Source organism: Rana temporaria, chromosome 4 (assembly GCF_905171775.1).
Source record: "Rana temporaria chromosome 4, aRanTem1.1, whole genome shotgun sequence".
Classification (NCBI taxonomy): Eukaryota; Metazoa; Chordata; class Amphibia; order Anura; family Ranidae; genus Rana; species Rana temporaria.
In genome coordinates this window covers 190,701,104-190,727,441 of record NC_053492.1, presented here as the reverse complement: position 1 = coordinate 190,727,441, position 26,338 = coordinate 190,701,104, and the positions used below count along the sequence as shown (strand labels likewise).

At 41.4% G+C, this 26,338-nt stretch overlaps 2 protein-coding genes across 5 annotated transcripts in view; both read right to left on the bottom strand.

Moving 5' to 3' along the window:
* The window catches only part of FGF12 (fibroblast growth factor 12), a 614,009-nt gene that overhangs the window by 169,463 nt on the left and 418,208 nt on the right, over positions 1-26,338 (bottom strand). For all 4 annotated transcript variants that reach the window (XM_040349558.1, XM_040349557.1, XM_040349556.1 and 1 more), the window contains 2 exons: positions 21,199-21,309; positions 12,370-12,473 (listed from right to left, as the gene is read on the bottom strand). In XM_040349558.1, the coding sequence (XP_040205492.1) occupies positions 12,370-12,473; positions 21,199-21,309 (215 nt within the window). The remainder of the gene's footprint in view (positions 1-12,369; positions 12,474-21,198; positions 21,310-26,338) is intronic.
* Positions 18,807-19,556, bottom strand: LOC120936849 (prefoldin subunit 5-like). Its single transcript, XM_040349559.1, has one exon. It carries the CDS (start codon positions 19,522-19,524, stop codon positions 19,066-19,068), a length of 459 nt encoding a protein of 152 aa, XP_040205493.1. The 5' UTR covers positions 19,525-19,556; the 3' UTR covers positions 18,807-19,065.

Genomic DNA, 26,338 nt, shown 5'->3' with positions numbered 1-26,338 from the left:
CATTCTAAAGTTTTTTTTTGTTTTTTTTCAATAAAAAAACATGTTATATGTGTCTGTGTAATGGTATTGCACAGAGCAGCCCCATCCTCTTCTTTTTGGGTCCCCCTGTGAGACGAGAGAGACCCGCTGGATTGAGATGGAGGGGAGCTGCACCAGAAGGTTTAATACCATAATGCATAGAATGCATTAAGGTTAAAAACCTTGTGCCTTTGAACCACTTTAAAATAAAATGGATAATTACATTTCAAAATAACTGTTTTAATGTCTACATAAATTTTGTACCATTTTATAAAGACTCTGCATTGTAACTTTTTGGCAACACGCTATGCGGAAATTTGTATTGCCTTGTATTTTCACAAACACTGTGTTTCAAACTCAGGGCAATGCATCCAAAATGCAGCATGCAGGAGTGTTTCTGAGCACAATGCGGTATATCAGTGGGGATAGCTTTAAGATATACAGTAAAGGCACAGCCTATCTCTTAAAGCGGGGTTCACCCAAAAATAAACTCTTTTACATTAGCTACATCCCTCCAGCATACTGCTAACATCTGCAGTATGCTGTTTTTTTTGTTGTTTTTTTGTACTTATCGTTATACGAGCCCTTGTTATCCAGCTCTGAGCGGGGGATTACTTCCGGGTATAGGCGTTCCTAAGCTGAGAGGAGTTGATTGATGGCTGCTAAAGCACGTCACACCTTCCGAAAATACCCGAAGTCACACTCTGGTGTTTACGGCACCTGCGCAGTCAGCTCTACACGGCAGGCGCAGGCGCCGTAAACGCCCGAATGTGACTTCGGGTTTTTTCGGAAAGCATGACGTGCCTTAGCAGCCGTCAATCAACTCCTCTTCGCTTAGAAATGCCCATTCCCCGCAGGATTCCCCGCTCGGAGCCGGAAAACAAGGGCTCATATAACGATAAGTACAAGCAAAAAAAAACCAGCATACTGCAGATGTTAGCAGTATGCTACAGCTAATGTCAAAAAGTGGATTTTTGGGTGAACCTCCGCTTTAAATAAAATTGCAGCTTTGATTTTACAATTTTATATTTTTTTAGGGGTGAGCCAACACACCAGCATTTACTCGTAACTGATACACCACTTTGGGTGGATCCACCTTTAAACCTCAACTGATGTTATAAAAACTTAAAAAAACATACATACAAAGAGTATTTAACCACTTGCCTACAGGGCACTTTCACCCACTTCCTGGGCAATCGCAGGTGCCCGGCGGACATCACGGCCACCGGGCACACGCACCGAATTTTCAGTGACGCCCCCTAGTGGCTCGGGAAGGCGCAATGTCATATGACGTCCGCCCAGAACGAGAGAGTCTTCGTCCCGACATCATATGACGGCAGGCGGTAGACAAGCGGTTAAACCCAAAAGCAAAAATTTTATATATTGAAGCTTACTAAAGCTTTATGCTGGGTTCTCACTGTTGCGAATTGGATGTGGTTTTCCCTGCATCAAATTCACACGACAGGAGATTGTGACCGGCTCTGTATGGAGCAGGTTCACACATCTCTGGAGTGGCAACGGAGTGGATTACACAGGGGTCCTGTGCGTCTTTGGCTTGGTTTCAGGTCCGTAGATGTGCAAAGCTGGTAGAGACACCCCTCAAAAGACTTGCAGCTGTAATTACAGTGAAAGGTGGTTCTACAAAGTATTGACTAGGGGGGGCTGAATACAAATGCACGCCACACTTTTCACATATTTATTTCTAAAAAAAAAATTAAAACTATTCATAATTTTCCTTCTACTTCACAATTATGTGCCACTTTGTGTTGGTCTATCACAGGGATATGCAATTAGCGGAGCTCCAGCTGTTGCATAACTACAAGTGCCATGAGGCATAGCAAGACTCTGAGAGCCACAGGCATGACACCCAGAGGCAGAGGCATGATGGGACTTGTAGTTTTGCAACTGCTGGAGGTCCGCTAATTGCATATCCCTGGTCTATCACATAAAATCCCAATAAAATAAATGTACGTGTTTGGTTGTAACGTGAGAAAATGTGGACAATTTCAAGGGGTATGAATACTTTTTCAAGGCACTGTACATAGCCATGAGGGCTGTAACTCTTGCAGCATCCTGTCTCCATCAGCACCACACATTGAAGGTTCCCTTTGCTCTCCCCCTTCTATAACCTGCTTTAAACACTGCCTCATCTTTTAGTGCGAAATATATTAAGAAGCAGCTCTGCATCTGCAGCATGTGGAATATATAAGGACGCAGCCATGCAGCTTCTTGTCTCCAGCAGCACCACATACTGAAGGCTCTCCTTGCTCTCCCCCCTCCTCTATACAGTAAACACCTACTGCTTCATCATCCAACGTGTGAAACTAATTAGGATGACAACACAGTGCAATGCAGCAGATCCTGACTAGCTCAATGTGCAGGCACTCCCTCTCCTAGCCTGAACTGGTGTGCAGGGTATCAAGAGCAGTTCATAAAAAGGAATATTAGCTTTTAACTGTTCATTTTCATCCTACCTAAATCATTATGGAAGCATATGGCAGTGGAATTGATTCACAAGTAGTAGAGACTGTTCATTTAGCTATATGAATGTTTTCTTTGTACAGTGAATTTTATACTGAGCTTGGTTATCAATGTAAAGCTGTGCTGACATTAATCATTCCAATCACCCAATCACAAGCAAAAAAATATATATATCATGTATTTTTTTTCTTGCATATGATTTAATTTTTAATTTTTAATTTTTATTATTTTAATAATTTATTAATTTATTAAATGTAATATTTTAATAATATGCACAGTATTTACTAAGCTCAGTGACTATTCTATTTGCATGTAAGTAAACAGTTTCGGATCCTTTTGTAAATCAACCCCAATGTGTTCCTGGATTCAAACAACTTAACCACACAAAGTGCTATGCCCACTGGCATTTTCTTCTATTACTGTACACAGAATGAGCACATTGATTTTATTGTGTAGCTCAAACTGAAATGCCAAACAGTACTCAAACATACACAACCTAAAAGGGCTAATTTAAATAAAGTGGAACTCATGGAAAAAAGTAGTTTTTTTTAATTGTGATTGGTCCAAAAATGTATGTGTAACAATTTGTCAGCTATGCCTGGATGGTGGCTGGGGATGCTACAAATGTTTTATTCCTGCCAAATACCAGTATGAGCTGTGAGTTTCTGCTGCCCAGATTTATAGTTCTGGCTAGTGTACAGTAAGAGCCCTTTCACATTGCAGTAGTGGCTGTGTTAGCGGTAAAGCGCTGCATAGTTTTAGTGGTGCTTTTTGGCCGCTAGTGGGGCACTTTTAACCCCGGCAGCGGCCAAAGAAAGGGTTAATAGCGCCTGTGTAGCGCTTGGCAGGTGCTTCGGCAGTGGTGCCCAATAATTTCAATGGGCAGGAATGATGGAGGAGCTTCTCCACCGCCCCGAAGATGCAGCTTGCAGGACTTTTTTAACGTCCTGCCAGCACACCGCCCCAGTGTCAAAGGAGATCCCATGGTAAAGCATTGTGTATTTCTGTTTTGTAACAGACATTGGGGGTAGTGCCTATGGCCACACCACCCTGATTGTGACTGATCTCGTCTGATCTCAAAAGCTAAGCAGAGTTGACTTGAAGGGAGACATTGGGGGTAAAATGTTTGTGATTCATAGGATTATTTCTTATGACTATTTAATTTTATCATTTTAGTTTTGGCTTTGTGAGCACTGCACTTGTTACTGACAAAATGTGGAACATTCACTGACAGAGCACATTTTCTTACTGACAACATAAAAAAACAGTGTAAACACAATATGGAAAAACTGACAATACCCATAACAAGTAATTTTCACAGATTTACATTAAAAAATTCAACACAGCAAGACAAATTATCAGCCTTGATATTTACAGACAGATGTAAAAATCACAGATTTTTATAAATTGTTTGTAAATTTACTGACGGCTGCCAACCCTGCCTAGATCCCATGGTTTGCCCACACCTTCTCTCCTCTTATCCACAAATAAATAAATATAAATAGGTTTTATGCATGAGTAAAATTGAGACTTCTCATTTACCCCAAATTCTATGGAAAATCATGAAATTTCAACGACATCTGAGTTTTTGGAGGTTTTTAGGGGTGATGTGAGATTTAAATGGTTCCTAAGGTGGTTTTAAGGGTGCAATGGGCTGAGGGTTATGGGAACTTTATCTTACTCTAGACCTGTTCTTTTTGTCAGAAGACAGCACCTAAATTGCCTCAATATTTTTTATTTATTTTTCCTAAATAAAGGAAAAACAGATAGTGAAGAAAAAGCAAAATGAAAAAGTGACAGTACACATAAACAAAGTACAAAAAGGGGGGGGGGCGAAAACATAAAGAACACAGAATTAAACAAACTAAACTGTCTGAAATATACCCTCATGATCTAAATTACCCTAAATACACCAAATTAAAAATGGACAAAACGAGAATAGCTCAAAAACAAATATATGTGTTTATGCAAAGAGAAGGTATATAACAAATACAAAACAAGCCATTTCTTGTAAGAGAGCAATCGTATTAAAAAGGTGTAAAAGCTGAAGCCTAAAGAATGCATAAAGAATATTGCATGTAAATATTGTGCAAGCACAGACAAGCAATGCTTTACAATGTACTAGTTGATTTCCAATAACTGGTATTTATTAAGAACATTGTTTTTGATTCCTTATGCTCTTACCCTAAAGACTCCAAAGCAGAGCTGAAATGTTGGGAATAGCAACAGCAAAGAGACATTCTGCTTGTCTCTTATAAATATAGATAAAAGCACATTGTCATAACAAATGTAAGATTTTTAAACAATGTAACTTTCAAAATGCTGATTAAGGGGTAGATTCACGTAGGGAGCGCGTATTTTTGTGCGGGCGTAACGTATACTATTTACGTTACGCCTCCGCAACTTTGACAGGCAAGTGCAGTATTCACCAAGCAAAGTTGCGGCGGCGTAGCGTAAATAGGCCAGCTTAAGCCCACCTAATTTAAATGTGGAAGATGTGGGCGTGTATTATGTAAATGTATCGTGCCCCTACTTAAATGATGCTTTTTCCGAACGGCGCATGCGATGTCCTTGAAAGTATCCCAGTGCTCCAAATTAACTCGCAAAAAGCCAATGCTTTCGACGTGAGCGTAAATGACGCCCAGCCCTATTCGCGAACGACTTACGCAAACGACGTAATCGACCGAAAATTCTACGCTGGCCCGACGTCCATACTTAACATTGGCTGCGTCTCATATAGCAGGGGTAACTTTATGCCGGAAAAAGCATTACGTAAACGGCGTATCTGTACTGCGACGGCCGGGCGTACGTTCGTGAATAGGCGTATCTAGCTGATTTACATATTCTAGGCGTAAATCAGCGTACACGCCCCTAGCGGCAGGCGTAAATATGCAGTTAAGATACGGCGGCGTAGGAGACTTACGTCGGTCGTATCTTAGCAACATTTAAGCGTATCTCAGTTCGAGCATACGCTTAAATTTGCGACAGCGCGGTTTTGGACTTACGACGGCGTATCTACAGATACGCCCGTCGTAAGTCTTTCTGAATCCGGCCCTAAATCTACAAAGTCTATTTAACCAAATGTCAATGTATTGACTATAGGTCACAATTCAAAGAGTTTAATATTCACTACACAGAAGGAACAGAAGATAAAATCAAAATGGTGCCAATACCCCAGAGCTGTATATTGGCAGAACCTTTGTGATCAATGTGGTAGAAACCAACTCTAAATCATACTGTGATGGAAATAAAGTGGCACCATAGAAGAAGCCACAATCCTGATTTCCAAAGATAAATTAAAAGCTCCTGTTTGCACAGACTGATGTGCTACAGTCAGGGCTGGATTTCTTCTTCAGAACCAAGTGCTACCATGCTTTTTTTTTCCCCCGGGTCCCTCAATAGACTAGAGAATGGACTTTAAAAGTGCTGACCTCTATCACTGAAGGTCATAAACTATTTCCACCTGTCAATGATAGTCTGCATTATGTGCTCCCAGCCTATAATCTCTCCAATGAAATGTAAAAATGTGTGAAATGATCCAGCCAGTTCAGCTTATTTGCTGAATCTAGTTTACTAGAAGACCCTTTACCTGTTCACCACAATATAAAAAGAGTTGAAAATATAAAGACCCCTCATTTACCACAAGATCGATAAAGCAATAAAGCATTACCGGGTGTTTGTCTCTCACACTACATCTCCTCTAATAAATGCTGAAAGGTAATTATGGGGGGGGGACTCTCTAAATTTTTGGTTTGGGGTTTCTAGATTCAGAGTGATTACATATCATAAAGATTTGTTATGTATTGGATTTCTGACCTCCCCCCCCCCCCCCCTTCTCTTCCTTATTTTATTTTAATTAATTATACTCTAATGTATTTTTTTTCTTCCCCTCCCCTTTTTTTCTCCTTTTTATGTTTAATTATTTAATTTATGGATACAAATAGAGGGTCCTGGAGCCTCTCTTCTCAACTCCGAGGTGGGAGCAATGTAAACTATCCCTAAGTACCCAACCTCCTTTGGTGTTAAGGGGCCTGATCTTGTGCTATATTAAAGGCGCTATAACTTGATCCAACATTACCAAGAAGTTATCAGTACTCCGCTCAGGTTTGAGCGGGCAGTAGCCTTTCTTAACTATAATTATTGTTATAAACGTTTTTACACTACAGCCATATGGATTGGACATTTGGTCAGCTCTTAAGAGTGTATCATTCTGTACTGATATACTATTTGTATCCTAACAAAATTTGTTACATTTTTGAATAAAAATCTATTAAAAAGAAGATTTGTTATGTACTAGATTATGGGATTCTATGAGACTCCCATGTTCCCGCACCCAGACGGGTATATAAATTGATTAGCATATACTAAACCTTTAAATGATTTTAACTCCAAAATCTTAGATTTTTTTTCTTACAAAAACATTTTATTAAAGAAAATAGGAATATCCAGCTTACAACAGCTTCGTGAGTACAGTAAACTATTAAGTAAATCTAAACAGTAGCATAAATAGTGTGTATCACATAGCAGGTGACAGTTCTCATCATCCGTAAGGGAAGTTATGCAATAACTAAGATTATCCAAACCAACAGATAGGTCGTTTGTTCAACAGTAGGGTGTCTGGAGCCTTATTCTTGGCAAAAAGGAGAATGTGAGGGGTCTCCAGGAGGGTAGAGTTGTTAACTGAGGGGGCATGAACCATCTCAATCGTGATTATTTCCTGGAAACAAGGCCGGTCTATTTTCAAAGAAATTTCAGCTTTTTTTTAAGAGGTGACAAAAAAGAATAGCAACTTGTAGACTTGTTTACATTAAAGTAGTGCTTGCAAGTTTAAAGTTTTCATTGTGTCTGCTTTTTGCTCTGTGCTTGGTAAATTTTATTTGCATAATAGTAAGTCAATGTGTAAGTTTACGTGTTCACCAGAGCAAGGAATACTAACCTGTTCCAGCCATGGGTAGGCAAGCTTAACATACTTATTCACACACATTTTCATACCACCTTACACAGTGCTGAAAGTCTACAGCATTTGATGGGACACACACTGTTTCCCCCACCAAGTAGAACTGAAAATGATTTGGGCTGGTACCAGAATAGCAGGGGGTCTGCTTACCACCAACCCTCATGTCATGGGGATTTAAATTGTTATGCTTCAGTTATAGTACTATATAACATCTTCAGAAAATCCAACATGTATAATCTAGTTTCAATTCACAATATAGATTAAGATACATCAAACTGGTAATTCAAGGACAAAAAGTCAACTGATGCCGCGTACACACGGTCGTTTTTTGTGATGAAAAAAAAACGAAATTTTTAAAAACGTCATTTAAAATGACCGTGTGTGGGGAAAACGTTGTTGTATGTCTTCTGAAAAAACGACAAAAAAAAAATTCGAGCATGCTTCAATTTTTTATGTCGTTTTTCAAAACGTTGTTTTTTGTGTGACCGTGTGTAGGCTAAAACGACGTTTAAAACAACGTTTTTAAACCAGCGCAAGCTCAGAAGCAAGTTATGACGCGAGCTTTAATGGAATAGAGTTTGAGAGTTGATTTTCGAACATATAAAAATAAAATGTAAAATAATATATATAAATATATATTTTGAAAAGCTGCTCCCCTAAAAATATAAGAGGACAATACCTCATTAAATTTAGTGAATGTGTGGTAGGTAGGGGGCGCTAGTGTCAAATTTAATTGAAGGTAATAACAATTACAAAATACATGTGATATCAATTAAAAACAACAACTATTAATCAGAGCTAAATAGCAAAGACATAGTTGGATCAATAGTGGAAAATTTAGATTCACAAAGGAACCTCTACTTGGAAAAGTGATGTGCTCCCAAAACCTTAAAACAAGATAAGTTCTAAAGTGATAGTGATAATGTCCGTAAATTTCTGTAGTAGTAGTGCGCACGCCCCCCTGAAGACGTTTACACGAAACGATCGTCGGCGGCGTAGCCTGGTCACGTTTTTTATCTTCCCCATCATCCGACTCATGTGAGGTGGCGAGGCGAGAGGAGACACACACCGCACGCAAATTGAGGTTCTACCTCCTCATTTAAAGGCCCGCAGACCCAGTGCCGGGATGGGCACCTTTTAATGTAAGTGGCCACTTGGCCCATGTTTTGTTTTATTATTTTATATTAAAAACCGGTTGCACTATGGAGTTTTTCTGTTTTCTATTCCATTTCTGAGAATATTGGGAGAAGATTTGCCTGTGTCAACTACTGGAGAACGCACTATATGTTTGCAGACATTCAGAACTGCACAAGCGTGTTTGACTTTCTTTTTAGCTAAAGGAGTCAAAGCGCTGTGGTAAGCGCATATAATATATTCACTTTTGGGTGTCGTTTTTGCGAAATTGGTGGAAGGACTTTGAAGCACTGCAGTATATGAGAAGATTGCATGTTTTTCTTCTGGTTCATTGCAAGATTCACTCCGTTATTTTTTAAGTGGCTCACTACTACTACAGAAATTTACGGACATTATCACTATCACTTTAGAACTTATCTTGTTTTAAGGTTTTGGGAGCACATCACTTTTCCAAGTAGAGGTTCCTTTGTGAATCTAAAATTTCCACTATTGATCCAACTGGGTCTTTGCTATTTAGCTCTGATTAACTAGTAGCCGACCGCGCACCGTCATTATACGGCGGCAGGTCGGCTCTCCTGGGCGAGAGCCCGTAGCTATACGTCCTATCGTATAGCCGCCACTAGGGGGCGCGTGCGCGCCGCCGGAGGCGCGCGCGCGCGCTCCCCGCTCGCCCCCGACTCCCGTGCGTGTGCCCGGCGGGCGCGATCGCCGCCGGGCACACGCGATCGCTCGGTACAGAGCGGGGAACGGGAGCTGTGTGTGTAAACACACAGCTCTCGTTCCTGTCAGCAGGGGAAATGCTGATTTTCTGTTCATACAATGTATGAACAGAAAATCAGTGTTTCCCCTAGTGAGGCCACCCCCCCCCCACACAGTAAGAACACACCCAGGCATACTTAACCCCTTCCCCGCCCCCTAGTGTTAACCCCTTCACTGCCAGTGGCATTTTTATAGTAATCTAATGCATTTTTATAGCACTGATCGCTATAAAAATGCCAATGGTCCCAAAAATGTGTCAAAAATGTCCGAAGTGTCCGCCATAATGTCGCAATACCGAAAAAAAAATCGCTGATCGCCGCCATTACTAGTAAAAAAAATATTAATAAAAATGCCATAAAAATACCCCCTATTTTGTAAACGCTATAACTTTTGCGCAAACCAATCAATAAACGCTTATTGCGATTTTTTTTACGAAAAATATGTAGAAGAATACGTATCGGCCTAAACTGAGGAAAAAAAATGTTTGTTTATATATTTTTGGGGGATATTTATTACAGCAAAAAGTAAAAAATATTCATTTTTTTCAAAATTGTCGCTCTATTTTTGTTTATAGCGCAAAAAATAAAAAACGCAGAGGTGATCAAATACCACCAAAAGAAAGCTCTATTTGTGGGAAAAAAAGGACGCCAATTTTGTTTGGGAGCCACGTCGCACGACCGCGCAATTGTCTGTTAAAGCGACGCAGTCCCGAATCGCAAAAAGTACTCTGGTCTTTAGGCAGCAATATGGTCCGGGGGGTAAGTGGTTAATAGTTGTTGTTTTTAATTGATATCACATGTATTTTGTAATTGTTATTACCTTCAATTAAATTTGACACTAGCACCCCCTACCTACCACACATTTAATGGAATAGAGTGCCGCCGTACGTGCTGAACGTAACCGCGCTTTGCTAGAGCATTTTGAAAAAACAATGGTGTGTATGCAACGTCGTTTTTTAAAATGAAGTTTAAAAAACATCTTTTTTTTCATGCTAAAAAATGACCGTGTGTACACGCAATCAGGCTCCTCTCACACTGGAGCGGGGGCGGCATCTGCGGTAAAGCAACGCTATTTTGCTGCGCTATTCGGCTGCAAGTGGTGCGGTATTTCCCCCCATTTGCGGTCGAGAAAGGGTTAAAAACCACTGCAGAGGCGCTTTGACAGGGGTATAGATAGGTATTGATTTCAATGGGCAGGATCGGTGGAGGAGCGGTATACATACCGCTCCAAAGATGTGGCTAGCAGGACTTTTTTTTACCGTCCTGCTAGCGCACCGCTCCAGTGTGAAAACCCTCGGGTCTTTCACACTGGAGACACAGCAGCCGCTGTTTCATGTCGGTTTACAGGCACTATTTTTAGTGCAATAGCACCAGCAAAACAACCCAGCGTGTACCGTTTTTAAATGCAAAGAACGTTGATACGATAACCTTAAGCTGATCATTGTTTATATTAAGCTAGATGATATAAGTGTGAGATTATTAGTAGGTGCTGTTACATCTATTTTGATAAATAAAAGCAGCTGTGTTGAAAATTTTAAATAAAAAATTGTGTTGAAAATTAATTGTTTAAATTAATTCTAATGCATACCAGACGTTTTTGGACTTTTTTACAGCAGCTGTTTTTGGCAGTCAATAAACTCTCCATCATGTTATCCTATGTATCCATGCACACATAGGCTGTTGTCAGCAGTTTTGCGTTTTTATTTGGCGTTTTTATAATGTTATTTTAACGTCCAGTATGCATGAGGCCAAAGTTAATTTCTATATTTTTATGTGTGCTGGATATGACCAAACATCCACTAACCTAAACAGGCCACACACTAGTCAGATTTTATTCAGATTAATAATCGGAATAATACACCATCATTGGTGTAGTAGGAAGAATAGTGCCTCATCATTGGTGTAGTAGGAAGAATAGTGCCTCATCATTGGTGTGGGAGAAGTAGTGTCCTGTATCAGAATGAAATAGTGCCCCAAGAGCCGGATTAAGGCAAACAGAGGGCTGCATATGGCCCCTGGGCCACAGTTTGGACACCACTGTATTAGATTAAAACAATTACTAATACCTATGTGGCCGCTCACACTAGATAATTGTAACACTTTGCTAACATACCAGATCAAATCTGTGTGGAAAGCTTTAGCAGAACATTTGTTGCCTATAAAAATACAAAAAAAAACTGACGAAGCTGATCCTTATGTGCATTAGGCTGGGTTGACAGCAACAGATGCATGCACGTTGTATTGTAGTTTGAATATTGCTGCACTTTAAAATACAGCACATTCATGACGATGCATCTGATTTGAACAGGGCCTAATACTGAGAAAGTAGACCAAGTAGAAAAGCTTGCTCAAGACTTGCTCATTACCTGGACAAGAAATGCAAAGAACACGGAGGTAAAGGATATTACAACTTAAGCCTCATGCCACATTCCCCACCTGTGCGGTTCTCCATAAATGGTAAAGTCACTGGTCCATAACCAGCCATTTCATGTTTCAATAATCCAATTTTGAATACTGGCTTAACTATGAGTACTATGCTATAAAGAGGAGTGTCTTTATAAATAATAAATATTGATTTAAAATAAATAAGGTTTATTGACTTGAAAGGACCAAGGGCCATATATTACAGATTGGTTTATGTAAAAGACTTAATATCATTAATGGAGAAATACACAAGGTTAGGCGATATAGCGTAGAGTAAAATTTTCCAGTACTCAGCTAACTTCATGTCCAGTAATCTCATGAAAACCTAAAATAGCGGCACACATACACAATGGACCTCACACATTTATGTCAGATATTTTAATTTCTGTGCAAATTATCGTGCACAGATGCAATGCAATTCTCAGTGCAATAAGCAGCATTTTCACAAAACTATATAATTCCTTTGGGTTGCTACTTTAAAGGTCTTTCCCCCGTTTTATTCTATCAACATTTTTGTATACTGCATATTTATTTAGAATTTTGTACAAGTCCTGCTCACTTTAGACTGAAAGTTTATAAAGAGCACACTAGACTTACTGAGCTGAAGAGAAAACCTTCACCATTCATGGCCGCGTAGAGTCCCGCCTTTACGCCTTGTATTGCAACCACCCGTAGACCCACAGGGATTAGATTGAAAAGGGCTGAATCAGATAAAAAGAAAATAAAAATAAGGTTTTTGCTCAAAGATCTTATTACACATTATGCCTAATAAATCTATCCTAGATTTTGTCAGAGTCTGATGGTTCTAGATTGTATATTCTGCCCCCTTTATACTATATTGGGTGAAAAGTATCTTTTGCATAAGGCACTTGCTCCTACTGTCTCATTCCTCATGTAGGATGAAGTTTGCTGGGTCTGTGACTACCACCCCCGCTACTCCCCACCTGCAGCCTTCTGGGATAAGTCACACATCTCGCACCTTAAGATTTTGGCATTGTACGAGACAGCACTGGACACCATGAGCTGGTAAGTACCTGTTTTATAAAAGTCAGCAACTACAGTATTTGCAGGTGCCCATTTTAAAATCAGATTGGCTTACTATATGTATTCTTTTGCCATAATGAATTTAATGACTAAGAGGTGACCCCATACAGATCAGTGTTCATCATCATCATCAGTGCAGCACATGCTATGCTATATCATAAAACATAAAATGAAGGCCTTAAACCACAATAGCACATATTTTATAAGAGTAGTCTTTAGTGCTTGTATGAGCCCAGCAGCTCAGGAAAAACACCAGGGCCCGGATTCACAAAGGACTTACGACGGCGTATCTCCACGTACACCATCGTAAGTCCGAATGTGCGCCGTCGTATCTTCACGCCTGATTCATAGAATCAGATACGCCTCACGGTTGCCAAGATATGAGCGGTGTAAGTCTCCTACGCCATCGTATCTTGGGGTGCATATTTACGCTGGCCGCTAGGGGCGCTTCCGTATATTTCCGCGTCAAATATGCAAATTAGCTAGATACGCCGATTCACGAACGTACTTGAGCCAGGCGTATTAAAATACGCTGTTTACGTAAAGGCATACGACCGGCGTAACTTTACCCCTCATAAAGTAGGGGTAAGTCATGTTAGGTATGGACGTCGGAAACGTCGGAACAGCGTCGTATTTTACGTCGTTTGCGTAAGTCGTACGTGAATCGGGATGGGCGTAGGTTACGTTCACATCGACTAAGCATTGAGCCGGCGTAATTTACAGGGAAAATTCGATGTGATACTGAGCATGCGCCATTCGTTAGGTGCGTCATTTACGTGGGGTCACGATTCATTACCATACAACACGCCCCCTACCAGCCTAGTTTGAATTAGGCGGGCTTACGCCGGCCCATTTACGCTACACTGCCGTAACTTAGGGCGCAAGTTCTTTGTGAATATGGTACTCGCCTCTCTAAGTTACGGCGGCGTAGCGTATATAGGATACACTACGCCCGCACAAAGATACGCCCTCCTACGTGAATCTGGCCCCAGGAGTGATGTGAAACAAGTCTTGATCCAAAATTCCAAATAAACAAGCGCTTGGGAGTATTCATCTAGAGTGAAATGTCACTGCACTTACTGTATAGGTTCCGTTTATATACCACTGTACCACAAAGTTTATGAACTCATAAAAAAGTTTATTGTAGAATTAGTCAAAATGGTCTCTATACAAATCCATATGATTAAAAACACACACAAAACAAAACAGCCACAAGTGTGCATGATATGCCAAAGCAGTTCACAAAAAGTCTATGGCCTCGTACACACGACCATTTTCCTCGACAAAATCCATCAAGAAACTTGGTGGCAGAGCTTTTTTGCCGAGGAAAACAATCGTGTGTATGTTTTTCGTCGAGAAAACTGTCGTGGATCTCAACGAGTTCTCTTTTTTCTCGTCGGGAGTCTCAATTTCCTCGTCGTGTTCCTCGTCGGGCTGGTTTACGACGAGAAACATGTGTGTATGCGTAGAAACCCACGCATGCTCAGAATAAAGTATGAGACGGGAGCGCACCTTCGGTAAAAATAAGGTTTGTAATGAAGATAGCACATTCGTCACACTGTAACAGACTGAAAAGCGTGAATCGTCACTTACCAAACTTTTCCTAACATGCAGTAACATGAGATTAGCAAATGCAGCCCCAAGGGTTGTGCCAGTGGAATCGAACTTCCCCTTTATAGTGCAGTCGTACTTGTACGTCACCGCGTTTGAGAACAACGAGATTTTGTCTTGACAGTGTGTATGCAAAGAAAGCTTGACAAGATTCTTGACAAGCCTGACAAGAACCTCGTCGAGGAAAACAATGTTTCTTTTACGACGAGATTCTCGGTCATGTGTACGAGGCCCATGGTGTGAAATGACATTTAAGAAGAGTAGCTTACTTGGCCCTGGACTGAACATGGTGGCATGCTGGTACTCCCATCTTCATTTTGAATTTACGAGTCACGGCTTCTCCCTCTCCACCGCAGTACAAGCATCTTCTTGGATGTCAATTCAAACCATGGGCTTTATGTGAACTGCTTTTGCATGTCATGCATGCTTGTGGCTATTGTGCATTTTAATTATATGGATTTGGATTTGTATAAAGACCGTTTTGTCTGATTCTGCAATAAACCGTTTAATAGGTTCATAAATGTTGTGGTACAGTGGTATATAATTGGAATCTATACAATGAGTGCAGGGACATTCCACTCTGGATGAGTACTCCTATGCGCTTGCTTTTCTGGAATTTTGGATCAAGACATGCTATGATATGCAGCCAGTAATCGTTATAGGAGAGATAAATAAACTGGCATACACGGTATCTCACAAAAATGAGTACACCCCTCACATTTTTGTAAATATTTTTTTATATCTTTTTATGTGACAACACTGAAGAAATTACACTTTGCTACAATGTAAAGTAGTGAGTGTACAGCTTGTATATCAGTGTAAATTTGCTGTCCCCTCAAATTAACTCAACACACAGCCATTAATGTCTAAACGGCTGGCAACAAAAGTGAGTACACCCCTAAGTGAAAATGTCCAAATTGAGCCCAATTAGTTATTTACCCTCCCCAGTGTCATGTGACTTGTTAGTATTACAAGGTCTCAGGTGTGAATGGGGAGCAGGTGTGTTAAACTTGGTGAAATCGCTCTGACTCTCTCATACTGGTCACTGGAAGTTTAACATGGCACCTCATGGCAAAGAACTCTCTAAGGATCTAAAAAAACAATTGCTGCTCTACATTAAGATGGCCTAGGCCAGTGATGGCGAACCTTGGCACCCCAAATGTTTTGTAATTACATTTCCCATGATGCTCAACTTCACTGCAGAGTGCATGAGTATCATGGGAAATGTAGTTCCAAAACATCTGGGGTGCCAAGGTTTGCCATCACTGGCCTAGGCTATAAGAAGATTGCCAAGACCCTGAAACTGAGTTTCAGCATGGTGGCCAAGACCATACAGCGGTTTAACAGGACAGGTTGCAGGGTTTTGGGAAATAGACTTATGAGTGCTGCCAGCTTTGCTGCAGAGGTTGAAGGGGTTGAGGGTCAGCCTGTCAGTGCTCAGACCATATGCCGCACACTGCATCAAATTGGTCTACATGGCTGTGGTCCCAGAAGGAAGCCTCTTCTAAGGAGGTTGCACAAGAAAGTCCACAAACAGTTTGCTGAAAACAAGCAGAATAAGGACATGGATTTTTAGAACGTCCTGTAGTCTGATGAGACCATGATAAACATATTTGGTTCAGATGGTGTCAGGCATGTGTGGTGGCAACCAGGTAAGGAGTACAAAGAAAAGTGTGTCTTGCCTACAGTAAAGCATGGTGGTGGGAGTGTCATGTCTGGGGCTGCATGAGTGTTGCCGGTACTGGGGAGCTACAGTTCATTGAGATAACCATGAATGTCAACATGTACTGTGACATACTGAAGCAGATCCCCTCACTTCGGTGAATGGGCCACAGGGGAGTATTCCAACATAATAATGACCCTAAACACACCTCCTAGAAGACCACTGCCTTGCTAAAGAAGCTGAGGTTAAAGGTTATGGACTGGTCAAGCATTTCTCCAGACCTAAACCCTATTGAGCATCTGTGGAGCAGTCTCAAACGAAAGGTGGAGAAGAGCAAGGTCCCTAACATTCTCCAGCTCTGTGATGTCATTAAGGAGGGGTGGAAGAGGAATCCAGTGGCAACCTGTGAAGTTCTGGTGAACTCCATGCCCAAGTGGGTTAAGGCAGTGCTTAAAAATAATGGTGGCCACATAAAATATTCATACCTTGGGACCCAATTTGGACATTTTCACTTAGGGGTGTACTCACTTTTGTTGCCAACGGTTTAGACATTAATGGCTGTGTGTTGAGCTATTCTGAGGGGACAGCAAATTTACACTGTTCTACAAGCTGTACACTTACTACTTTACATTGTAGCAACATGTAATTTCTTCAGTGTTGTTACATGAAAATATATAATAAAATATTTACAAAAAATGTAAGGGGTGTACTCACTTTTGTGAGATACTGTAGGTTACCAGAAAATTTACATCTGTTGCAGCTCAGTCCTATTGAATTTTATCAACCATATATGCACACCTAAAAGAATCTTTTGCAACCTTTTAAGTAGAGAGCAACAGTCTATGTCCACTGAGTGTTTATTGCCAAATGTCTGTATTTTTGTGTGCCCAGGAGGTACAGTTACAGTGCTCAGCCCTGCTGCCTGCAGCCTGTCAAAATGTAAGGCAGGCTTACGTACTCTGCAGTTGGATGTGGATAGACGCTGTCATGAGTTGTACTTTTTTGGCTTATGCCATCAGGGTCATATGCCTTGAATGCAGAATACTTGCATTTGGGGCATACATCACTGAATGCATACAGCCCTAAATGAGTACCACTCAGTAAAGCATCCAACTGCAGTGTATTTCAAGCTGATATTGATGGCCTGCAGGGTAATGCCTGTACCTTCCAGGCACACAAAAACACACAGGGGCTAAATGCCCAGTGTGCATGAGGCCTAAATTCTCCCTGATACAGGTGAAACTCTAAAAATTTTAATATCGTGCAAAAGTTCATTTATTTCACTATTGCAACTTAAAAGGTGAAACTAATATATGGGATAGACTCATTACATGCAAAGCAAGATAGTTCAAGCCGTGATTTGTCATAATTGTGATGATTATGGCTTACAGCTCATGAAAACCCCAAATCCACAATCTCAGAAAATTAGACTACATGCACACAATAAAACAAGGATTGTACATAGAACAATATTGGACCTCTGAAAAGTAGAAGCATGCATTTGTACTCAGTACTTGGTTTGGGCCCATTTTGCAGCAATTAGTGCCTCACTGTGGCATGGCATGGAAGCCATCAGCCTGTGGCACTGCTGAGGTGTTATGGAAGACCAGGATGCTTCAATAGCGGCCTTCAGCTCTCCTGCATTGTTCGGTCTCATGTCTCTCATCTTTCTCTTGGCAATGCCCCATAGATTCTCTATGGGGTTTAGGTCAGGCGAGTTTGCTGGCCAATCAAGCACAGTAATCCCACGGTCATTGAACCAGGTTTTGGTGCTTTTGGCAGTGTGGGAAGGTGCCAAGTCCTGCTGGAAAATGAAGTCAGCATACCCATAGAGCAACACTCATATATATAATATATTTTTTTGTAATATCTTTCGTATTGTTTTCACTATTTGGTTGGTCAGTAGCAGCAACAGCCATTTTTCTCATAGAAGCACTGTGGCATATGGATTGTATGCTGACACACTGATCTAGATATATGATTTAAGTTTGAAATCACTGTGTCACATTTGTATGTCTCATATATTTCTTATATTTTTTATTGTTTGTATTCAGGTTATTCACACTTAAGATTGGGTACATTGTGGCCCTGATATTTCACTTATGTCCATATTCCCAGAGATTAAATACCTCTGGATAATTAGATCAGCGCAGTAACATTTTTCTTCTTAGAGCACTATTGACCCCCACTAAGGGCACACAGTACTGCAGCAGATCACAGTTCACATTTATTTATTTATTTATTTTCTTTTGCGCCGGTGACACTCACAACCAATTGTATACCCATAGAGCTAGTCTGTGGAAGGAAGCATGAAGTGCTCCAAAATCTCCTGGTAGATGGCTGCGTTGACCCTGGACTTATTGAAGCACAGTGGACCAACAACAGCAGATGACATGGCGCCCCAAATCAACACAGACTGTGGAAACTTCACACTGGACTTCAAGCATCTTGCAATGTGTGCCTCTCCATTCTTCCTCCATACTCTGGGTCCTTGTTTTCTAAATGAGATGCAAAATTTGCTCTCATTGGAAAAGAGGACTTTGGACCACTGAGCAACAGACCAGGTCTGTTTTTCTTCAGCCCAGGTAAGACGCTTCCGACGTTGTTTGTTATTCAGGAGTGGCTTGACAAGAGGAATAGGACAATTGAAGCTCCTCTCCAAGATCCGTCTGTGTGTGGTGGCTCTTTTTTTTTTTTTTTTTAAGAAAATTCACCATTTCAATAAATGTGAATGTATTTATATTTCCCAGACACAAATAAAAAACAAAAAATAAAAATAAATTAATCCCTTGGCTGAGGATGCAGGAGAGTTGTCACGCAGTCTGAGAGTCGATGCTCGGCTGGTATTTGCGGTAGTGACAGGTTTACTGCACTGGTAGGCAAGGCCAGGGATACCAAGACACAACCTTCACTGCAGGAAGATGGTGCAGCTTCTGCTGTGAGGGGAATTGTTAGGGCACTCTCTGGATACGGAACTAAGCCTTGGAAGTCCCTGCCTGGGCTGCATTCAGCTGCTGGATTTTTATGCTCATCATTTCTATGACGGCTTGTTTCATGCCGTGCTTTTCCTGTAGAGCTGGCTGAATCTTCTCGATTTGCTTTGTAAGGAAGTCGATCTTCCTTTTAAAGAAAGCTTTGGCATCTTCAGCAGTATTTTCTACATAGTATCCAGTTCCCACATCTACTAGCACATCAGAGACATTGCTTAGTGTTCCAGGCACATACATAGAGCTTGTCAGAGGAACAAGAATTTGTTTACCTTCATTACTTTTATGGAGAATATTCAGACATTCCTTGGCCTCTACAAACTTGGTCTGTACCACTTTTAACTGAGCAATTGATGAAGACAGGAACTCTACTTCCTGGTCCAGCTGACTTTTCAGGCCCTCTAGTTGAGGCAGAGACAGCTCGGTGATGTTCACAGTCTGCGCCATCTTGGAGGAGGAGAGCCCCTCCCTACGGGTCACTAACGAATACTTCCCATCGCACACAGGGAATAGGAAGTGACTTGTGTGTGGTGGCTCTTGATGCACTGACTCCAGCCTCAGTCCACTCCTTGTGAAAGTCCCCAACACTTTTGAATGGCCTTTTCCTGACAATCCTCTCCAGGCTGCGGTCATCCCTGCTGTTTGTGCACCTTTTTCTTCCACACTTTTCCCTTCCACATAACTGTCTATTAATGTGCTTTGATACAGCACTTTGGGAACATCCAACTTCTTTTCCAATTACCTTTTGAAGCTTTCCCTCCTTATGGAGGGTGTCAATGATGGTTTTCTGCACAACTGTCAGGTCAGCAGTCTTTCCCATGATTGTGATTCTTACTGAACCAGACTAAGAGACCATGTAAAGGCTCAGAAACCCTTTGCAGGTGTTATGGCTTAATTATCTGATTGGAGTGGGACACTTTGAGCCTAGAATATTGCACCTTTTCACAATATAACATTTTTCTGAGATTGCGGATTTGGGGTTTTCAAGACCTGTAATCCATAATCATCACAATTATGACAAATCACGGCTTGAACTATCTTGCTTTGCATGTAATGAGTCTCATATATTAGTTTCACCTTTTAAGTTGCATTAGTAAAAAAAATAAACTTTTGCACGATATTCAAAATTTTCAAATTTCACCTGTAATTAAACGTGCCAAGAGAAGAATTTAATTTCAGTGTTTAGTTACCAACACTGCTTACAATCTTTCTGGATATGCTCAATAAAATAGTTCCCATAGGCTTCGTATACACGATAGGTTAACCAGAGGACAGCGGTCTGAAGGACCGTTTTCATCGGTCAAAACCGATCGTGTGTGGGCCCCATAGGTTATTTAACCATAGGTTAAAAAAAAGCCAACTTGCTTTAAAATTAACCTATGGGTTCCTAACCAATAGGTCAAAACCGATCGTTAGTAGGCACAACCATCGGTTAAAAATCCACGTATGCTCAGAATCAAGTCGACGCGTGCTTGTAAGCATTGAACTTCGTTTTTTTCAGCACAACGTTGTGTTTTACATCACCGCATTCTGACACGATCGGTTATTTAACCTATGGTGTGTAGGCGTGACGGACCATCAGTCAGCTTCATCGGTTAACCTATGACAACGGTCCTTAAGACCGTTGTCCTCTGGTTAACCTATCGTGTGTACGAGGCTATACTCTGCTGTCCATTCCTAGTTTTTGGGATGTAGGTACCATAGAACCATATGCTTTTTCATTATTTTTTTTGCAATAATAGAATACTCACATACTATATTATACATTGCCTTTCCTATTTTGTAACCATATTACATGACAATGTTTTTCCATAACACGAGAAAAACATTTTAAATTAATTGTGCATTTATTTTTCTGGACAGCACCTCTAATAAATGGTACTGTCTGACTGGACATATCTACCTCTCTATTACAAGAAGCCCATCTATATATATATACAGAAGGTCTGTGCTAGTGTAGAAATAGACATATAATATTGTGGGTCTGAACAAGTTAAATACTGCAGTGAACAGCTGTTCTATATGTCATTTGTTTCTGAAGGCAAATGAAGTCCCTGATAGGAGACTCAACAGGCATTAAGCATGATTTATAATTGGAATGAAAAGGGTGATTTTCCTTACTGTAGTCGCTGTTTTCGTCCTTGGTCCCATCAATGGTGCCATCTGGGTGCATCTGCAGGAAGTATCCCTGCTGGCTGAATAACCTTGTCACAATTCCTTTCAGCTGGGGTTCTGTAAAATAAATACCATCAATACAACACTTAGAACTGTGCTTGGTGATTGTACATGGGACAGAATGCTTAGTCACCAGGATAGAAAGTGAATAAGCTAATTATGCCTGGCTAGATCACCTGCCTCCCGTTCTTTCCAGCTGTGATTCTATGACATGCAATTGTATTAGGAGGGAAGATGCTCCAACAACCTAATCCAAATGACTGAAAACAGATAAACACCACTTCCAGTCTCTGGCAAGGTCATTAACGTCTGCAAATTAAATTCTATCTATTGTGTTCCAGATATACTGGAAAATTATGCAAGAGTATGATTTTGATCAGCTTATAAACTAAACCATAAGTTTACAATTCATCTGGATCAGAAAGAGATAATACAGCATAAAAGATGATTTCCAATATAAATAATCAAGCTTTTAGACACAGCTACCCACTAGTTCTCAAACAGGATTCTCCATTAAAATGATTAACATATAATACTAGCTACGCAGTGGGGGGATCACCCAGGCTACTAGAAGTCACAGACAGATGAGGATTTCTGTTTAATTTGTAAAACCACTATAAGGCCTTGTTCATTGCTAGGTGTCCCCAAACACAGACAGTGTGATTTTGGGGACACCCACCCACAAGGATGTCAAATTGGGAGCCGTGGCTGTGTCTGTGTAGGTGCTGCATCCCAACTGATGTAAATGGGACTGCCTGCCATAGGTGTGCACACAGGGTGTAACTACCCTAATAACCCAATTCCTGCTTCCTGTCTCCCAAATGTAGTGCTGCCAGCTTCCCTCCTCTCCTTTCAGAAGTAGTGAAGGGGCAGGTAAATATTTAATTAACTGACCCCTTCATTTTCTGAATCAACATAGTGAGTGATCTGTCTTCATTCTTAACTGAAGCATGGCTGCAGAGAAAGGGACTGGGAAATCTCTGTCCTCACTTTCTTTCGCTGTCTCATAAGTGAGACATCAGGGGTCTGTTTAGACCCTTGATATTTCACCAAAGCCCCATAACAGGGCTTCTATGAAAAAAATAGTAAAATAAAAAATGTATGTAAAAAATAAAAACAAAATACAAAAAAATAAATAAAAAACTACAGACATCATCCACTGCCCTACTAACACAACTCGTTGTTCTACTGGCACCAGTAGAAGAGTGAAATAAATTACCTCATCAGTGTTCTGCTTTTTGTTTCACTGTCCAGTCTCGGCTGGCGGGGGGGACATGCCGCCCTAAGTTACGGCGGCGTAGTGTATCTCAGATGCGCTACGCCCGCCTAAAGATAGGCGATTCTACGAGAATCTGGGCCATAGGCTTTGAATGACATTGCTGTATTAGGCCCAGATTCTCATAGAATCGCCTATCTTTAGGCGGGCGTAGCGCATCTGAGATACACTACGCCGCCGTAACTTAGAGCGGCATGTCCCGTATTCTCAAAGAATTTGCGCTTTAAGTTACGCCGGCGTAGTGTAACTGGGCCAGGGTAAGCCCGCCTAATTCAAATGTGGAAGTGGTGGGCGTGTTTTATGGAAATTAATCGCGACCCCACGTAATTGACGCTTTTTTCGAACGGCGCATGCGCGCGCAAGCGCAGTATCACATCAAATTTTCAAATTAAATTGCGCCCGCTCAATGCCTAGTCGACGTGAACGTAACTTACGTCCAACCCTATTCACGGACGACTTACGCAAACGACGTAAAACGTGAAAAATTTTACGCTGTTCCGACGTCCATACCTAACATTGGTACGCCTCATCTACGCCTCATAGAGCAGGGGTAACTTTACGCCCAAAAAAGACCTAACGTAAACGACGTAAAAAAAAGCGCCGGCCGCTCGTACGTTTTGAGAATCGGCGTATCTAGCTCATTACCATATTTGACGCGTAAATCGACGGAAGCGCCACCTAGCGGCCAGCGTAAATATGCAACTTAGATACAACGGCGTAAGAGACTTACGCCGGTCGGATCTAAGACAAATCTATGCATAACTGATTCTAAGAATGAGGCGCATAGATACGACGCCTCAAACTCAGAGTTACGGCGGCGTATCTGGAGATACGCCGGCGTAACTCCTACGAGAATCTGGGCCTATGCTAGTATTTGTGTATATAAAAAATTGTGTATTTGCTAGATAAAAAAAAAAAAAATAATTACTTCAATGCCATTCTGTTATCACTAGCTTCCATGTAGTGACCACTCTTCTGCACTCCCACCGAATAGTCAGTAATCATGGGTTGCACCCACTATAGTCTTTGAGATTACTGGCTGACATGGTGCTCTCAGCAAAATACTTCCCCTTCTTGTCCTAATAGAATGCTTTTCCCCTCCCCAACACCACCCCAAACACAACGATCATCCCATTATGTTTAATTACTGTAGTCAATTTACACCCTACTATGCGAAAATGGCACCAAGCATGCAATGTAGTTTCCACAATCATTTGCAGGGATTCAGGAATGCAAGACGAAATGCCAATTAAACCTCCACACCAACACACCCGTTACATTCAGATGGAGGAAGTGCTGGATAGAGATTAAAAATGCCTTTTTCTTTTTTATGTCACATTTTTTAGAGATGTATATTTGTACTTGGATTAAATGAGATGGTTACAGGTAACATCTCTAACATCTGAGGATTTTTGGATTACTGGCAGCTGGGGCAGCCTGATTTGAACAGCACATCGCAGCAGACTAAAAGGAGAGAAAAAGGACATCTACATCCCAGAGTGGACAAACTATACTACACGCTGTCTACCCCTGCAGGGGTTGGGACATCTGGTGAGTGGGGACCCTGATGGGGGAGCACTGGAATCATGTGTGGAAGCACTATTGATCGTATTAGAGCAATCACCAGTCACGGATTTTTGAGATATAAACTGCACCAAGATATTCGTTTGGATGGAACTTACATGCGGTTCTGGACTTTTTTATCTGCAATGCTGATGCTGTTACATGCAATCTTATTCATTCATTTATTATATATATTTTTTTCATTATTGGACTTTTGAAGCACAGACACGTTTAGCACTATATGTTTACTAATTCGCAGGCAACAGCCTTTATGTGATTTATTTAATTGATGATATACATGCGCCTGGTGCACTTTGTGTTTATATATTTAATGTTGCTATACCCATAGTGTATTTTCACACACACAATTACTGCACTTAGTCCTGTACTATAAATAGCGCAATGTTTGCGCATTTATACATATAATTATTGCACTCACTTTTGGAGTCACTAGAGCGCATAGAGTGCGCATCTATTTTCACATTTGTACATCACATACGACTGTGTATTACACCTTTTATATTGTTTGGTCAGTAGTAGCCATTGGGGTAAGCCTCACCCTTTTGCACACCTACACTGGACTAGCGTCCATTTATGCGCTAGTACCTCACACAATTAACCCTTGAGTGTGACATCACGGGTAAACCTACTAGACAGAATCATTGCTGGACTTAGCCTGGCAGTCTATCATTAGCAGTACAGCTTGGTGACCTACTGGTTTAGTGGTTAGCCCAGTTACCACCTTAGTGATAAGGGGACATACAGACAGCGCCACCACCCTCTCTTTTTTCTATTTTGCTATCTGTTATATGCTCTCCCTAGGGGGAACATAGTAGAGGGGGCTGCAGTCTATAACTAGCCTTCCTAAGCGCAGGTTCTCCATCCTTTACCACTGGGTAGTTTAGCTTTTCACCCAGACATTGCTGTAATGCACCCACCCCACTACCATTTTGTAGTTTGGCAATCCTAAAACACACATGCTGGTCATGCTAGAACACCTTCCCTGTGGTTTCTCAGGTAAAGAAAACCTGATGTAAACATAAATACAAGTACCAAGACGTTCCTTACAGGCACTAGTCAGATTCAAACCTGCCTTGGAAGTTTGATTGTAAATAGCGATGCACGATTCTGATAAAGATGATACTACTCAGCACAGGTTTCAGGAAGTACACTCCTACCAACCCTATATGGAGCACTCCTACCAACCCTCTATGGAGCACTCCTACCAACCCTATATGGAGCACTCCTACCAACCCTCTATTGAGCACTCCTACCAACCCTATATGGAGCACTCCTACCAACCCTATATGGAGCACTCCTACCAACCCTCTATTGAGCACTCCTACCAACCCTATATGGAGCACTCCTACCAACCCTCTATGGAGCGCTCCTACCAACCCTCTATGGGGCGCTCCTACCAACCCTCTATGGGGCGCTCCTACCAACCCTCTATGGAGCGCTCCTACCAACCCTCTATGGAGCGCTCCTACCAACCCTCTATGGAGCACTCCTACCAACCCTCTATGGAGCACTCTTACCAACCCTCTATGGAGCACTCCTACCAACCCTCTATGGAGCACTCCTACCAACCCTCTATGGAGCACTCCTACCAACCCTCTATGGAGCACTCTTACCAACCCTCTATGGAGCACTCCTACCAACCCTCTATGGAGCGCTCCTACCAACCCTCTATGGAGCACTCCTACCAACCCTCTATGGAGCACTCTTACCAACCCTCTATGGAGCACTCTTACCAACCCTCTATGGAGCACTCCTACCAACCCTCTATGGAGCACTCCTACCAACCCTCTATGGAGCACTCCTACCAACCATATATGGAGCACTCCTACCAACCATATATGGAGCACTCCTACCAACCATATATGGAGCACTCCTACCAACCCTCTATGGAGCGTCATGTGTTTATTCTGCAGGGCAGTACACTTAACTCAGATTTAGGAAAGTGAGTGAAAAGTTCCAGTTTAGCACACTTGTTGTGTCTAACCCCGTTGCCCCTGAGTGTATGCTCATATGCACTTCACTAAAGTGGGTCTTCTTATGTGGGGCCGCATATGTGCATGTCTGTTTTTTGTGCTGAGAGCACTCTGCACAGTGCACTCCCAGCAAGAAGACCAATATATATATATATATATTTATATATAAAAATCTGTGTAAACAATAAATAACATAAACTAACAATAAATAACTTAAATGTGGTTTTGTCCAGGTCAAGATCAGAATCAAATA